Source organism: Cucumis melo, chromosome 2 (assembly GCF_025177605.1).
Source record: "Cucumis melo cultivar AY chromosome 2, USDA_Cmelo_AY_1.0, whole genome shotgun sequence".
NCBI lineage: Eukaryota > Viridiplantae > Streptophyta > Magnoliopsida > Cucurbitales > Cucurbitaceae > Cucumis > Cucumis melo.
In genome coordinates, this window is record NC_066858.1 from 22431267 (window position 1) to 22449224 (window position 17958).

The window sequence follows — 17958 nt, forward strand, 5'->3', positions numbered from 1 at the left end:
TTATTGATCCAGATCAAAGACTATTACGTAGATTTAAGATAAATAAACACTGCGATCCAAAATCGAAAAATGAACAAATTAAACCCCACTACATTTTTAAATTATAGAATACAAAAAACTAAACCAAGTTGAGACTAGGAGCGTCAACTTTGACTAAACTCAAGATTTAAAATATCAACGTTGAAGTTGAACTTAGATATTTACCTTTTTCTTGGTATTTCAAAACTATTTTAGCAATATAACGAAAATATATCAACTTTCATCTAAGTTAATATTAAAGGTCGTACTTATTTGTGTTGAAGTATTAAATAAAGTTTTGATACGTCAACGAAAATTTAATACTAAGACTGAATTTGTTTACAGATTTTCTGATTGAATATTGTTTTTGAAAGCTAAAAATTACCCAACAGTGTACCTTCTGATGCCATAAATAACATTTTTGGTTGGGTGCACTGCCAAATATATAACCAATTAGAGAGACAATATGCCTGCTAGTCGTAACTTTGTAGGGACATCTACGTAACTTCCACCTAAGGGTTAAGATATAAACGTTAAAGCTCAATTTTGGTTCTACTCATCTCTGTATACATCTCTTTACATGTATACGTACGTATGTATATATATATATATATATATATATATACCTTTTCAAAGCATATTTGGGTGCAAATCAGACTATGCATTTGTTTTCAATATCTCCTTTAGATCACACAAAAAATATATACCTTTTAAAAAATATTTTTCACATAACAACTTGTGATTGAATACTCTTTAGTAGGTTGAACCGAGATGAGTCCAATATAATATATATATTATACACACGTGCATACAAACAAGCATTAGGTAGATGGTATGCCCTTTAAAAGAAAAGCTTTTCGTTTGTTATGAAATAGAAAAGTTTATAGTTTTACTAAACAATAATAATAAGGCTAGAATAGGTTTAGTTTTCTTTACCGACATTTCTATGTTTCAAGATGTTACACGTTTTATCTTTTTATGTTTTGAGTTTAATTCTTATTTGGTTTAAAATATTTATTAAAATATTATGAATTTATTTTAGAAGTTTGAGTTTTGTTTCGAATATTTGATATTGAGTTTCAATTTTTAATTTACATTTTTAACTTTTATTTTAATTTTTTTATTCACTATTAAAATCAATTTTAAAATTTCACTTTCAACTCCATCTTAAATTATTTATTAAATATTAATTAACGTCAAAGAAAGAAAGTGAATATTATTGTAAAAAAAAGTATTATAAGTTTAAATGATAATTCTTAAACATTAAGATTATATTATATTGAAATCAATTCAAAATTTTAAAGGACAGATTGAATCGAATATCAAATAGATCGATCTACCCAAAAAAAAAATTGTAAAATTTTTGAAAGACCAAAACTCTAATGTTTCTCTCTCATTAACAATAAAATAAATGTGATTAAAGCCATAGCAAGAAGTGAAAATTTGTAACTTAAACCCTAAATTCTAGAGGAGTCTAAGGAAGAAACAAACAAACTTGTCCTTGTTGTGACATTTAAGACCATCACAAGAGGAGATTTCCCTTTAGACCATTTCCATCCTTTTTAAAAATGGACAAGACTCATCCATAAATTTTAGACCACTAAACATTAGACTATAAACTTATTTCAGTGTTCTACTAAGTCAACTCATCAATATCTATTCAACTCTTTATTGATAAGATCTCTTAAGAGGACATAGTCTCAAACAAAGTTCAAATCATATGTTCTCGTATTTTTCAATTGTCTGTCTAATAAACCAACTTCTTAGAAGTTTGCATTTAATTCTTTCGGTCAAAAATTTCATAAATTTTAATTATTTTATTAATTTAACTTTTGGATTATATAATAAAAATTTCACTCTTAACGTTGTTTTTTCATTATAATACTCATTTTTTGAAATCCATTTTCGAAAAATTAATGAATGTACGTATGATACATAAGTTTCATTATTTCTTTCATTACTATTAAAATTAATTTTAAATTTTTTACTTTCATACTTAAATTAATTTATCAACATCAGCACCAAAGCCTAAAGTTAGTACAATGCTAAAGAAATCAATGTTAAAAATATAAATATCAAAACCTAAAAAACAAATCAACCCAGAACTCAAAATTTAATGACAAAAAGTATATTATTATTTCGGAATTTTTAGATTAAATTGAAATCAAACTTAAGTCTTAATATTAATATTTCAAGACAAATATAATGAACATTAACTTTCAAATTTTAGAGAAAAATTAATGCACTTTTCTCTAACGATAACATTCATGTCAAATAGATATATTATGTCAAGTTCAACGATAGACTAACGTTTACGAACTAAAATGTTATAAAATTGATCAAACTACGAGAATCAAAGTGATATTGTTGGTTTGTTGTTTAAGATATTATACAGTAAATGAGTTAGATGAGTTCGTGGGTGAATATTAATGGGCACTTGTGGTTGGGTTTGGCTCTGACAGAAGTCCCAACCAATTATTAATTGGATGCAACCTATAGCAGACGTCAAGTTTACCTTATCAACATTACTGTTCAATATCATCCTCTTCGTTTTTCTTTATCTTTTAGTTTTAAGTAGAATAATTGGTGAGGGAAGATCCAACCTCCAATCGAAGGAAAACATCATAAATTTTGTCGTATTTTGTTTGATAGTTTACATTTTTTTCTTGTTCATTTTCGTTTTAGTTCAATGTAGGGTGGAAGATTCAAATATCACAATTAATTCTAAGGTAAATTATAAAAAAATATTTTTAAATTCAAAAATATCTAATCTATCTTTTCAAGAGTTGCAATATTAATTATTCTTCAATCTTTGAAAACGAATTTTTTTTCAATAAAGTATCATTAGAATACGAATGTTAAGATTTTCAAAACGGAATCCAGGCTTAGAATTGTAAATTGTGTGATGATGACTTACCTAACTCGATGCAATGATCTAAATTTTTAGTTTAGGTTACTTACTTTTTAGCAACGTCAATTTATGTCAAAAGTCCTAAAGAGTTTCTACAAGGGTCGATGAAAATTCAAAGTAATATATATGGCTAAGTTTTAAAGAATAATATGAATAAAAATTATGGTAAAGTTGGTATTATAATGGTTAGTAAGTGTTACATTATTGAACATTCATTTATTGGTTTCAAATGTTAAAGGTTTTTGAAACCTTAGTGTTACAATTTAGGGATGATTTTTGCATTATAAGAAATATGCAACAAAATACTTTAGTTTTTCTAAAAGTTGTTGGAGAGTAGTTTCTTGGGATAGTTGCAAATGTAGTAATTATATTCAAGATAATTAAGTATATAGCAACATTTTAAAAAAAATTGCAAATATAGCAAAATCTGTCAAAATCTATCAATGATATGAGTCTATTACCGATAGACTATGTAGCAAATGTTGGTCTATCACTGATAAATCATAAGAGTCTATCAACGATAGAAGTCTATCACCGATAGATTTTGCTATATCTGTAATTTTTTTAAAATATTGCTACATACTTAATAATTATTCTAAAAATGGCTACTTATTCTAATAACCCTAGTTTTCTTTTGAAGAGAATATTAGAAGAATTGTTTATTAATGATGCAAGTAAAAATGACATTTTTTTTAAATTAAATATATCATAAGATATAGTTTGACTTGAATTATTAAAACCCATATGTGATCTAATTAGACCCATAAAGTACTCTTAATTTACTTGAATATTATTTTTAATACCCACTTATATGTAGTGTTACTCAAATTGATCAAAATTAAACACTCCTAATATCCAATTTACAAGTACTAGGCAAACATTTGTTGTTAACTACTCTTTTCTTTTCTTTAGTTTATGTTATCTTCTTTTTTTCTTTTTAATAACTATAGTCGAGAAAGATTTTGGAGGTACTGACACTTATACTAATTTGAGCTAGACTTGATTTGACTATTATCTAATTTAGCATATGTTATTGTTTTTCATAACTATATCATCTATGTTGATTGGTGTATTCTACATGTGTTAGATCAATTTTTTGTGAAACATATGATTTGCTTAGAAATGCCTTTTTTATCATAAAGTCATGATGAATATCTAAAAGAAAAATCAAATTTAAAGTGTAAATTTAGGAGTCTGGTAACCGAATTAAAGCAAAAACTCATGTCTTATAGGTAAAATCATAATATATTAAATTCTAGTGACTAAGTTGAAACCAAATTCAAAATTTAAAAACTAAATGCCATGTAACATTTCGAGACTTTAATGAGTACTAAATGAAAACTAAACCCAAAACCTAAGGCTAATAAAGTTTATTTTCTTACTCTTTTTAGGAAAATCAAAACACGTGGTTGTGTTCAAAATAGTCGACTAGAAGATGGGTTTTGCGAAAGCGATCAAACAACGATTGAAAATAAAGAAAGAGAAACAACATTTATCTTGGCGATGATTTGAGCTTCAACAACCGTTGTACAATATAATATGAATGATACCACAATCTTAAAACAAACTCCACCTTCAAAAAGTATAGGCAAGTCTTAATCGATATGAATTATGGTAGGTCGATATATTTATGATCGATTATGTGAATTTTTTGACTAATGGTTAGGGGATAGTTGATGTATAGCATATAGTGTACACAAGTTGATGTGGATTGAAGATTGGGTAAAGTATGGGCATTGGATTCACTTTAGTACAACTATTATTATTATAAAGTCTCTCCCCATGTGAAAATAGAAAGAGTCCATGCAAACAGAGACTAACATTAATAGTAGCCTTTGAAGTCAAAAAATTAAAAGTAAAAAGACAAAAAAAAAAAAAAAGCCAACAATAATAGCCTTCAACCTCCACCAAATATGATAACAACACTAATCAAAGTTTCTTTTGAGAAGAAACTACAACAAATTTAATGTTATTGTAGGAATTGGTAATTTAGATTTGTGTTTGAGATTGCATTTTTAGAGTCTTAGCAAATGATTATGTAAAAGACTTTACTTTGAGTATTGCTTGGAAAGATTGATTTTATGCATAAATTTGTTAGAATCATTTTTTTAAAACTATACATGTGTATTAAAATCAATTTTCGTAGAAACAACCATTCCTTCCCGACAATATTTCAATTTATTCTTTATAAATCAATTTTTATGAAAAATTATCACAAATATAACATTTACAAAAGAGTCTATTAGTGATTTTGTCATATGGTGTATAAATAGTTGAAAATATAGATATATATATATATATATATATAATATATTTATCATAAAATCAATTTCTATATCCTAACTTTTAATTTTTTCGAGGCGAACATAACAACCAAACACCACAAACAATCGCGCCAACAACACACCACTCCAAAGAGAGAATAACACCATCTAGAAAACAATCTTTTCCAAACCCACAAGTAACCATGAGTAGACCCAAAACTACAACTCATACGTGATCAACATATTTATTCTTCTCTCGATAGATATGACAAAAATAAGTAATAAGAACTCCAATCTCAGTGAAAGTAGTTCTTTCTGTTCAAAAAAAACTTCAAACATCTAAATTTTAAATTTCATTAGTTCATGTAAAACAATCTGCAAAAAAATAAAATTGTAAAAGAAATTCAATATATAAAATAAAATTTTCCAGTATTTGTAAGAAATAGAATTTTCATTTAAAACAATCGTTTTTTAAAAAAATAAAATATTTATTGTTGGTTGGAATTTAGGTAAGCATATATTCATATTAAAAATGTAAAGAAGATATTTGAGGGAACTTTTTGAAGGAGCAGTTTATTATTATTAGTCAAGCAAATGTGTTTTATTAACAGGTGTTATTATGTTAATATTATTATTTGTACCTAAAAAAAAGTGCATTAACAAACTGTTCTGTTGTATAGTTGATGTTTGATATTTATTTACGAGAATTTTATCACATAATAAATATCATTAATGGAGTTTTATCTAACAATAAAAATTAAATTCGATCTTAAAATTATACAAACTGAACAATAATTCTTGAATTTTAGCTAAAGTTTAACAAATTTGGCAGATTATTGAAACAGGTGCAATTATTTTTTAAGAAAAATTAAGAGAATGATAATTGTTTTTTTTTTTTTTTTTCCAACAAATAGAGTTATTTGAATTGCATACTCACTATTCAATCCCTATACAACAATGCTTAGAGAATTGAAATAAAGGTAGGTAGAAAAAATTGTAAAAATAAGGTTATCACCATCAAAGTCCTATTGGGATTGATATAAAAAGAAGTTGTCTTTAAAATAGTCAATTCTATTAAGAACTCTAATAGATTATTATAAGTTCGAAATAAACTTTAAAAATGTAAATTTAAAAATTAAATCAAGTACACACAATTCGGAGATATTCGGATAAGTCTTAAAATTAAAAATTATCTTAGAATTCATAATTTAGAAAATAAATTTTGAACTTTCAAATTTTATATTCAACAAGGTTATAGACATATTCAATACCTTTCTTTTAATCTATTTGATTTCGATAATAATCTATTATAAACTATTTAAAGTTTATAAAACAATTAAACACAAATCGAAGCACTTATTAACACTCTAAAATTGATAGACCTATTCAAGACAGACAAATTACCCATTTTTTTAAAAGAAAAAGTTCCCTCTAATACAATACTTGTTTCATACATAATAAACATGTAGCAGGAAAAAGGAAAACAGAAATTTACAATTTTTCTATAAAGTTGAGGCATTAATGAAAACCCAATATGAATAATCAATGTGGATATCTCGTCTCTCTTGGTAATAGACTCTTAGTTGGAGCAATTCAGCTTCCTTCTCATCATCTTCTCCAATGGAAAATCACAAATCAAATTCAAATTCTAACATGTTAAAAATACAAACAAGAAACTGATCGAAGCTAAACTCATAATCCACTGCTAAATTTCATTTTTTCAGTCTATACAAACCGGTTTTGTCCAGCATCCTTCAGAACATTTCAAGTTGTTTGCTCAAAGAAAAAGAAAAAAAAAATGTTTCCAGCTTCGGATTGGTTCATGAGCTTTTTCAGTAAAATTTTAGTCCATGTGGTTATGGAAGCCTGGGAGCAAGGAAGTAATGAAGCCAAAGACTATCATCTGGATTTCCTTCACCACTCCCCACCAGTTGAGACCACCATTTCCAGCACCAGCACCAGCCTCTGCCACATTCTCATTTTCAGCACCTCGGTTTGCTTCATTCGCAGGTTGGTTCTCAACCTCCGCCCCTGGTTGTCCCTCTGCCATTGTAAGAGAACTTTCGTAAAATTTAGTGACTTAATAGATCAAAAAAGGCACAAAATAAAACTGTTCACTAAACCTTGCACCCCAGCACCTCATTATGAGGTGAACATGCTATTAAGCAAAAATATACCTGCAAAAGCAGCGTTCTGACCTTCTTGCCTTGCAGCTGGAGGAGCGATCGGAGCATTCTCTGCCCTAACACCCGGTCTCGGGGGATGGGGAGGTGCAGCTGCCCTTTGCATGCCTTGAGACAGCCATCGTATCAACGGTGTTAGTGCTCCAGTTTGATATCTGTGATATATCCAAGAGAGGATCAGCTAGATACATAACTTCACCAATATAAATATAAAGAAATGAAATGCCATTTGGGAAAAGATCATATTAATTTATAATAAGATTTGTCAATCAATTCTATTAAGTAATACCAAAACCTATGAAAGGGTAGGAGCCAATGGCAGCCATTTTATGTTATGTTCACCTATAACTAGATGCATGCAAATAAGGAACGAGCATTAGTTTTTCCTTCAAACCCAAAAATATAAAAGGAACTAGTAATAGTTAAAGAATATGAATGCTTACAGATAGACTAGTGAAGCACAAATCACCAAAACAATAAGCCTTTGTCTTGAACCATCTTGATGAACAAGAAAAATAACAGCAGCAAGCTTCAATATCAGCAACAAATCGATCTGTATTGCAATTTGAAATCTTCTAACAACGACTTGTCTTTGGGGTGCTAGTTGCTGCTGTTGTGGCTGTTGTTGTCCTTCTACTCGCCCATTCTCTTCAACTGCTGAGCCACCCTCAGGACTTGTTCTATTACTGGTATCAGATCTACTACAGTTAATATAAAAAACATGTGTGAACACACTTGAACAAAATCTCGCCTTCTAAGTAAATAAATCATCACCCACCGAAAACCAACAAATTAAAAATTACAAATGAAAGAAGTCGACAAGTCTCAGCTCGTTATCCATTCAAAATTATATATGATATGTTCTTCCTAGACATTATATCAAATTATGAAAAAAAAACATCTTCAGTAAAAGTTGTAAAAGTTGAGTATCAAGATCATTGTAAGAGTAGCTTAGCTTGTACAGGACACATGAACTTTACATGAAAAACATCTCTATCAAATCCCTATTGAAACCTCAAAATGCCATTCTATAAATTGCTTTTTTCAATTTGCTTTTTAGAATGATAGAGATACTAACGTGGGTATGCTGTAAGTCAGAGGAATAAGATTGTTAGTCGTCATTCCAATAATGGGTCCCCCCATTGATGGAAAAGAAGGAACCGCATAAATACCAGCTCCACGATTTTGATTTTCCGAAGAAGCTGATCCAGGAACAAGAGCAGGATACATGATTGGAATCATTTGCACATTACCATTTGGAAAAGTGGGGAAACTGGAAATTTTAGGAACCTGAAATCAAGAAAAAATTTCAGAAAGAATAGTCTCTCCAATTAAAAGGCATTAATAAAAAACTAAAACAAACATTTGCAATAACACTCTCTTCTAATTCAGATTGCTAGAAACAAATCAAGGAAACACTTTTTGATTAGATAAGCTAAACTTAAACTTTTAAAGAACACATCACAAGTGGTAATCCATGTAAGGAAGATTGAATGGAACCAGAAGTACTTAAAACTTAGTAGTCAAATTCAATTCTGTTAGTTACACTAGAGATTAAAAGTTGTGCCTTTATGTTAGATGGGCCTTCTGTAATCCGTATGATATAATGAATTATTTAACTGCTACAACAATCATTTTCTAACGAATTAATAAGTTCTCCCATAATAGCAACTATTTTCTTTCTAGCTCAATATCATTTAGTACGAAAGCAAAGTTCCTACTTGGACTGATGGTTGCAACAAACAGAATAAATGCGTCAGTTGATCGAGTTGAATCCTCTGTAAAAAAATTGGAGGCATAAAGATAGATCTCACCAAAAGATCCAAAATAGTACAATTTTGGAAGAGGATAAACGATACAGATGCGGAAAAATCGAACAAAGGGGATTCTCCCCCACCCACTGATCCTCCCAAAAGTAAGTGTGCTTTCCATCCCCCACAAAACAAATGTTGTGTTAAGTATATCCAAAAGAATTGTGTCAGTTGGTCACGTAAATCCTCCGTAGAGAAAATAGAAGTCATGAAGATTCATCTCCTACTAATAAAAAGAACTTTGGCTAAAAACCAGCATTCCACCAAGGAAACACATTATATCACCATAACTCTTTTAGATCCATCCCGGTACAACTCAATGCCAAAATCAATTCATTTGTGTGCAAAGATGAACCTTCCTTGATGATTTCATGACATTCCTAAGCAACTCTTACTTAAAACTAAACTCAGAACAGGAATGAACCCTAACTCAATTCTGTCCAAACCTTCAAAGAATTTATGCAACTAACCAAACTCATGTTATAATCAGCATTCAAAGCGCAATACGCACTATAAAACAAGAGCCACTCAGACCTCAAATGCCTACAAATGCCCATTGTGAAGGGATTTGTCTATTCCCAAATCCATGTAATTCACATCATACTCTTGAAAACCTTTCCCTCTAAATTACAGGCAACTAATTTCTAGAACAAATTCCAAATGTATAAGTCGACAAAAATTCACATGTTTCCACATCCAATTCAAAATTTAATCAATCAATAAATAAACCCACACGCATAGCAGGTCAATTAAAAAGGTAAACAAACCCTAAGGAAGAACAATAAGAACAAACTTCCATGAAACACAGCCAGAAAGTGGAAATTCGACTGAAATTGAAATTACCCAGTTGAAATAAAACGAATTCCCACAAAAAAATAAACGAAAATAGAAAAAAAAAAATTGGAAGGAAGGAAAAAAAAAAAAAAAAAAAAGGTTCACCTGGGTTTGTTCAAGATTGTCGTCCTGCCATTTCAGAGCAGAAGAGGATTGAGAGCTTGAAGGGATCGACTCCGGTCCTTCCGCCATTGGAAGTATAATCAAATCGAAATTCCAAATTCGTTGTTTAGCAATTAGCACACACTCTCTTTTCCATTCAAGTAACAAAAGTATATGATTAACTCACAATTGAATTGACAATTGAATTTGGCTTTGGGAAGAAACTAGGGGAGGGAGAATAGGCAAATGGCTTTATTGGGCGACATTCGTGTCTTCGCCAATGAAATTGCGCCACGTAGAGCATCAAGTTTACACCTTTTTGGTTTTTTTTTTTTTTTTCTCTCTTTTTATAAATAGGTCGTGAAAACTGAAAAGAAAACATTGCAAAGTTTTAAATGTTAAAATCCCAAATCAATTCTATTATCTGTTTTAGGTAATTTAGAGGAGTTTTCTTAACTCTTTTAATCTTACAAATGTCTCCCTATATCTAAATTGTAAATATGTAAATTATTTCAAATCTAAGTATATACTTAGTGTTTAGACCATTTTATGGTGATTTTATAATATGTTCCAAATATTTCATTAGTTATTTTTTTGATCTTTCACACATCTAGCATATATCTTGCAACATCCAAATTTTAAATACTAAATTAATTATTATTTGTTTTTTAGGTGTTTTAAAGATAATTTAGAGTAATTTTAAACGCATTTAGTCAACTTTTAGTTACAACTTTTTGTCTTCGAAAACAAGTATAACTTTATACATGTTTTAGGAAGTTTTTAACTACTCTTTTTTATCTCTCAAACATTACCTAATTTTTGAATTTTAAGTGTCAAATCTCAAATAAATTATATACTTATTTTATTGTAATTTACGGTGATTTTATTGAAAGGGCTTTTATCCTTTCAATAAAATAAAATTTAGAAATTATGAAAAAAGACATGCTAAATATGTATTAAACAACCTCAAATCACTTAGAACAATTATACAATCAATTTTGGGTAATACATTTGAAGTTTAAACATTTCACTAATAGAACATTAAAACCTAAAAATATTATCTATAAAAATTAAAATAATAATAATAATAATAATAATAAACACTCTCCAAAATAGCAAGAAAGTTTGTTTAACTGCAACAAAAAATTCTAATAAATGATAAGAGAACTTGAGAGAAAAGAAGTTAAAAGAAAGACGAGAGAAAATTTGTTTTTTGTTTTTTGTTTTTTTTTTTTTGGAGGAAAATGGAAAAGAAATTTTTCATGCAAGGACATTCGTAGACTTTTCTTACGTTATTTTGTCATACATTTAAAGCAATCCCAAAACCTATAACTCTTCAGAATTGGTTTAAAATACCCCAATTTTTAATCCTTATTATATTATCATTGATATTTACCTTTATATAAATTCAATTTTGACGGGTTGAATTCATATTTTCATTATAAGAAGAAATATCTATAAAAACACAAAAAGAAAAAAAAAACATAAAAAATGTCACTAGTATCTAATATAATAAAATTAAAGGATGTTTTAAAATATAAAAAAATTAATTAAAATATTTATAAAATATAACAAAAATCATGCTTTTATTATTCTATTAATGTACGTAGATAACATTGATAGAACTAATAGAAATCTATTATTATCTTTTGTAAATAGTTTTATTTTTTTTCTATTTTTCGTAATTTCCTTACAAATTAGGATTCAACATGAAAGTACACCAAACATTTAACATTGGACATGGAAGTACGCCGAAGATTAGCAACGGACATATTCATTGACTTGAGCATGGCAAACACCTTTTCATATGCATCCAAGTATAGTCTCATGCAGACAACACGCGTTTTTACTCGGAATGAAATTCAATCAAGTCCTCTACGAGCATTATTTGGCATTTGCTCCTTCATTTCTTACTCTCGTAAATATTTCTATAACAATTCAATTAATAAATAAATATTTTAAAGTAAAAAAGTTTAGTGAATACCATACAATTTTGCTAATGAAGAGGAGCAAAACAGGACATTATATATAATTTACTTTATGTTGATTTCCTAGCCTCACTTTTGCACTTTAAACACCATCTTCCTATTTTTTTCACAGTTTACATTAACCAACCTATGATGAGACTCATATCAAACAAACGAGGAATGCAAAGGAATACCGATAACCCCAATAGCAACAGCCCCTATCAAATTAAATAAGAACGAAATCTACTTTATCTTTTTTCCTTTTCGATTAGAAGAAAAGGGAAACAAATAAGAGCAATCATTTGTTATTATTACAAATTCAATTCTTAAATGACCAAATCGTAACATCAAGGAGCCTTCAGCAGTGGGTTAAGAAAAACGTCGCCTGCCGTTTGGTTCACCATTAGTTATATGTTGTGTATATTAATTACATGTTTTGTATGTGTGTATATATATATCAACAAGAAGCAGTTCATCAATGTTCTAACAACACATAATAAACCCATAAAAGAGAACTAACTTGCTATACCAAAAGCACAAAAGTTCCAAAGTCAGAAAATATTGCAACTACGAGCTTAGATTGATCTTCAACCACTTGAAATGGAGAACGATTTATCAGTTACTTTACACAGACACAAGGGAGATTTCTTTTATTGAACTGTGCATAGATTTGACAGAACAGTGGTTGACAACTTGATAATTCACCTCATTTAAATAACAAGCTGGTGAATTTTGTCCCAGGACAACGAAGCATAAACAACCATTAGTTTGGGGGAAGGGGTGCAGAGTGGGCTTCAAGTAGACAGGGCAGTTTAGACGAAGCAAATGGAAGTGAATACCACAGCATCCAAACTGGAACTGTCTGTAGAGCACCCTATTTCTCTCCGACCTCTCATCACCATCACTTTCCACCCCGTTCGGTCTCTCAAATCTCTGACAGCCATCTAACGCTCCTGCAGGCAACGGTATGAATTAAGAACAGCACCTTTGCTTACTAGACCATCTGCACATTAATATGTGACTTGTCAGAACATTCTGGACTTGTTAACAATGCGAAATTTGCTTACCCAACCAACTCCGTTAGTGGATGAGGTATGAGATTCTTCTTTCTCAATCCTCTGGCTGATTTGAGTTATCTTTACTTGTTGGTGTCTGCACGTCAATCTCCAACTCGTTTGAAGTTTCCAACTCGGTATCTACTGGAGCTAATCGAGTTGGTCCAGAGATAGATTCTACATTCAAGTAAAAATGTCATCGTTCCACCAATTTAATAGTATAAAATGTTGGTAGACGTGTATGGAAATTTTTTTAAAAAAAAAAACTAAATGGTCAGCAAATAAACTTAGTTTTCAAGACGAAATTTCAATCAATTTAACCGCCCAAACAGATGCAAATATTTTGGTTCCTATCCTCATCACCAATTGGACAATAAGCACAAATCCCTTTGCATGCTTGATTGTGAACCACTGGACTTACCTTACTGTAATCATTGCATGAGGCTTGTAGCTGGGAATACACTTTTTTTAAACAAAGATTCAAACTTCAATGAGATAAGATAAAGGAATACATTAAGACAATACAAAAAATGAAAGACCAAGATAGAAAGAGCAAAATTCATAAAAGTTGAGAAACTATACAATTACAAAAAATGGAATTCGTTTATTCAGGCTATAGATTGGGAGACGGAGAAAAGTTGGGCAACAATAGAGAAAGTATAGTCCCTTAAGGACATCATGTAACAATGAAGACTAGCATGGCAGCACATATTGCAAAGAGGTAGAAACAATGTTGTGTATCGCATCTATACAAAAAGAAAAGTTAATAGTAAAAGAAAAAATATTTTTCCTTCTGTAAATGCCCATATCAAGCAGCCACTGGAATAAGGTCTAATTAATAACAAGAAATAGAGAAATTGAAATTAGATAAAGTGGAAGAGACAACGAAAGTAAATAGATCAAGAAGTTAAGCAAATGACCAAGGATTTCATATTCTGTGTAATTTAGTAAATGCTTGATGAATTGCAATCTAAATGCTATCAAAAGCACAACAATCAGTCATTTGGAATTTCAAATAATCACAACGCAAAACTACCAAATCATTTAACTAGTAACTAGTTATCATAAACCATAAACATATCATACAGTGCTCCCTCTCATGTTTTACATCCTGACTGCAACCGAAAATTATGATTCTGAATTAAGATTCAGCCAAAATATAACACAGTAAGATAATAAATCAGATCGATCATATATACTCATCCTTTCTCAGCAAATGTGAACATTATTCAAAGACAAAACCTTGTCACAATAAATGAAACCCTATGTAGGCTTCTAAAACACGATTTCAGAAACTACAAAACTCAAGGAAAAAAAACTTTGCAACCAAATCTTCTTAAAATCAGATTGCTAATTACATTATAAAACCTTAAATAATAGACAAAGACACCATTGTTCTCTAATTGAAATAATTCGAATTAGATCTTCACACACCATAAAATAAAGCTCACACAAGTATCATCCCAATTCATATGCATCAAAACGAAGCAGTAGTTTTTTAGCATTAAAACAAAAATGCCGATTGATTTACCACTCCAATCCAGAAGAACATAAAAAAATTCAATCACTCAGAAAAACGCGAATAACGCAAATTCCCAATCATAATACAAGCAATAGAACAACCAACGAGTAAAAATTAACACTTTCAATCATCAATACCGCATTAATCAACCACTAAACGAAAATCGATCGGCAAAAAAATGTAAATTGCATATCTATCGATATATATATATACCTTTGGCGAAAAAATCTAAGCAGGGCCAACCACGGGCGTTAGCAAGGGAAGGGGAGTCCTCTTTAGCGATCGGTTCAACCAATTTATCAAATAGGTCGACAACCCTGCGTGGTTTGTTACGGCGTGGAGGAACCCAAAAAGACGAACCGGGCACAAACGGAAGCCAATCAGGAGTGGATCGCTCAACAATAATCCTCTGTACAAAGTCGTCGAGCTTCCTAATAGCAAGAATCTCTGAATCAGCCCCGAAAGAGGAAGACTCGAGATCAATTTCGATGAATTTGACCTTGCCGGACCGTGTAGAGCGGTTCCGATGACCGAGAGTAAAGGAAGACGGAATCAAAACCGATAATTGAAACTTGGAGGAGATGAAAGACTGGGAAAGAGAAAAAACCCGGGCCATGCGAAGAACAGCAGACGAACTTTGAGCTCTATAAATCGAAGAACTACTCCTTTTTCCCTCTATCTCTTCAGCTATGGGTGTGAGAAGAGAACGAACTTCAGATTCGAGGATGAATAAATTTGGAAAAAAAGATTAAACTTTCCCCATTGAGCGATTTATATTTATATACAACAAATTTGGTTGAATTATCCAATGTCGTAAGCATCGGCAATAATATCGACGGTGTGTTTTCCTTTAACAAATAAATGATTAAATATCGACGGTGTGCGTTTATTTGTGGGAGAATAATGGTAATTAGAATATAAAATTTTAGTTGGAAAATTTTCAAAAATAGAAATTGCTATTTTCATATTTCATTTTAGTACATCCATTTCAAAAGTATAAATTGTTGTACCTATACACAGTATAGATACGAGATACGAATATAGGGTACGGTTATACATGTAAAGTTGAGAATAATCGTGTGCTAAGAACTTCTTTTCTTTTGTTGAATTGTTGAAGATATTAAAATGTATTCTTTCGACGGTGTGCGTTTAGCAGTGGAAGTATAATGATAATTAAAATAGAAATTTCAGTTGATAGTTTTGAAAATAGAAATTGCTATTTTTCATATCGTTTTAGTCCATTCATTTTAAAAATAGAAATTGTTGTACAAGACACACGTACAGATATTGAATACAAATATAGGGTATGTTTGTACGTGTAGAGTTAAGAATAATGGAAAACAAAAACTTTTTTTTTTTATTGAATTGTTATGTTTAAGATAAAGAAAAATTGTCAAAGATGGAACATTTAATAAAATATTTACACTTCATAAAAAAAATTAAATGTAACAAATTTTGTATTTTAGTGGTTTTGTTTTTAGATCGTAAATAGTTTACCATTTTTTCTATTTTGAAAAAAAAAACCTTGAAAATATTCAAGCGGCCAGTTATTGTAAATAAGACTTGTTTTTTTCTTCTTATGGTTTTGGACTTAGAAACACTAAATGAGATACTTTAGGATACGTTTGGGGGAAGGGTTGATTAAGAGAAGGGTTAATGTTATGATAAAACTAGTGTTATGTTAAACCTAGTTTTATCATAACCCTTGTTTAGGGGAAGGGTTTAGAAATATACTTTTATGATAAGAGGTATTTGGGAGAAGGGTTATGTAGGAAGGGTTATGATGGTGTTATGAATAAGATGTGTTTGGGGGAAGGGTTATGTGGGAAGGGTTATGGGGATTTTATGATAAGATGTGTTTGAGGGAAGGGTTAGGTGGGTAGGTTTATATGGAATTTATGATAAAATTTATTTGGGGAAAGTGTTATATGGGTTGAGTTAATAATTCTTTTTATGTAGTAGAATATTTTCTAAATGTGATTGTAAATATGATAAAAAAAAAATTCTTATTGAATACTTTTTTATGAAAGCGTCGAACCAGTGTTATTGCAAATTCGACCCATGTTATTGCAAATAATTTATTGTATGTGTAATGTTATTAAATTAGTAAAGACAATTGTCCAATTTGGAATAAATTTCTGAGCATACTGTGAAAATTTTATTAAAATTCATTTTTTAGAAAGACAAATTAATTATTTCCTATTTGTAATTGGCTATAGCGATGTCCCACTATTTTGAACATATATAATTATCTGTATAACGCCGGGGTGAAATTGTGACTATTTTCCTTAATTTTAAATAAACATTATGAAGGGAAAAATAATTGTCTACAATAGGAAAAGCATAAACAGTCAATATCAAACAGAAAAAAAAGTAAGCAAATAAAAAGCAACTCAGATCAGTACAAACATAAACTATCTCGTCATGTCTCTTAGAAGGACTCTACAAAATCCCTCCCTCTCATCCTCAGGCATGAGTACGAAACCCCGAAGGTCGTCTATACGAGATAGAAGATGTCTTTGCAATAGCGCCCTATCCAAACTCGTTAGTTCCGACATCTCACGCAATATGCGAAAGAATTCCGTGCGCACATGGTTGTCATTGGCAAGGGCGCGTGAAGGCCACTCCGCAATCATCTTGAGTTGCTCGTTTGTTTGGTCGAGCGTCAGATGTATGCCTTCAACATCCACTTCTCGTTGACTTTCCCTTTTCCTCTTAGATCCACTCGATCTGGTCCTACCCTTTGAAGCGCGAGAAGGTCGTGATGCGTGTACATCATCCCGCGATAAGTTAATCCCCTGGTTGTACACGGGCGGAACTCTTCGTTTCCATCCGTCATGTCAAATCCTTCATACCCGCTAGGGTCGTTAGATCCCACGTCTGCGAATGTCTCAGTGAACCGACCCGTCACCCTATCACGATCGAACACATATGTAAGTTCATCGTAATACGAAAACGGTTTGTTCAGGAGTCTCTTCGCTGTAGGATGCAGCTGTAGGGAAAAAAAGGACCACTTATGAGTAATGATAGAAAAATTGTGAAGTAAATGTACATTGCGAACGTCGTGTGACGTTTATATTATTTTCCTTACCCTAACCCAATTATCAAATAATTCTTTCTCCACAATTATGCATTTCTCTTCATCGTTCCACCCAAAGCCACTGCGTGCTGGCCCTCGCATTTTGGCGATGGCCTGGAATGTCTGCTTCAGTGTCTTTATTCTATAGTCAATTACAGTCGTTGCGCGGACACGACATCTAGGTAGTTTCTCTACCATCATGCGTACCAACT

At 30.7% G+C, this 17958-nt stretch overlaps 2 protein-coding genes across 8 annotated transcripts; both read right to left on the minus strand.

The window, feature by feature from the left end:
• Nucleotides 1-6870: 6870 nt before the first annotated feature.
• Nucleotides 6871-10436, minus strand: LOC103494241 (uncharacterized). Of its 6 annotated transcripts, none has more exons than XM_008455346.3 (5): nt 10127-10436; nt 8455-8666; nt 7820-8077; nt 7371-7531; nt 6871-7236 (listed from the first exon to the last, which is right to left on the minus strand). In XM_008455346.3, exons 1-5 carry the CDS (start codon nt 10211-10213, stop codon nt 7037-7039), a joined length of 918 nt encoding a protein of 305 aa, XP_008453568.1. In that variant the 5' UTR covers nt 10214-10436; the 3' UTR covers nt 6871-7036. The 6 variants fall into 6 exon arrangements, with proteins under 6 accessions (XP_008453568.1, XP_008453571.1, XP_050936927.1 ...); XM_008455349.3 differs by having other exon boundaries at nt 7392-7531; nt 10127-10355; XM_051080970.1 differs by having other exon boundaries at nt 7392-7531; nt 7820-8062; nt 10127-10354.
• Nucleotides 10437-12649: 2213 nt separating this feature from the next.
• LOC103494240 (uncharacterized) lies at nt 12650-15802 on the minus strand. 2 transcript variants are annotated; one of them, XM_008455343.3, is made up of 3 exons: nt 14881-15802; nt 13158-13322; nt 12650-13043 (listed from the first exon to the last, which is right to left on the minus strand). In XM_008455343.3, exons 1-2 carry the CDS (start codon nt 15281-15283, stop codon nt 13201-13203), a joined length of 525 nt encoding a protein of 174 aa, XP_008453565.1. In that variant the 5' UTR covers nt 15284-15802; the 3' UTR covers nt 12650-13043; nt 13158-13200. The 2 variants fall into 2 exon arrangements, with proteins under 2 accessions (XP_008453565.1, XP_050936928.1); XM_051080971.1 differs by having other exon boundaries at nt 12650-13322; nt 14881-15500.
• Between the last annotated feature and the right edge of the window lie 2156 nt (nt 15803-17958).

What these genes read in the sequence shown, in the direction of transcription:
- LOC103494240 (XM_008455343.3), bottom strand. Translation starts at nt 15,283, where the DNA reads ATGGCCCGGGTTTTTTCTCTTTCCCAGTCTTTCATCTCCTCCAAGTTT. An exon ending in CTTAGATTTTTTCGCCAAAG is followed by an intron (nt 13,323 to 14,880) that starts GTATATATATAT and finishes ACTTGAATGTAG; the next exon opens with AATCTATCTCTGGACCAACT.
- LOC103494241 (XM_008455346.3), bottom strand. Translation starts at nt 10,213, where the DNA reads ATGGCGGAAGGACCGGAGTCGATCCCTTCAAGCTCTCAATCCTCTTCT. An exon ending in ACAATCTTGAACAAACCCAG is followed by an intron (nt 8,667 to 10,126) that starts GTGAACCTTTTT and finishes TCTTGATTTCAG; the next exon opens with GTTCCTAAAATTTCCAGTTT. An exon ending in TGTGCTTCACTAGTCTATCT is followed by an intron (nt 7,532 to 7,819) that starts GTAAGCATTCAT and finishes GATATATCACAG; the next exon opens with ATATCAAACTGGAGCACTAA.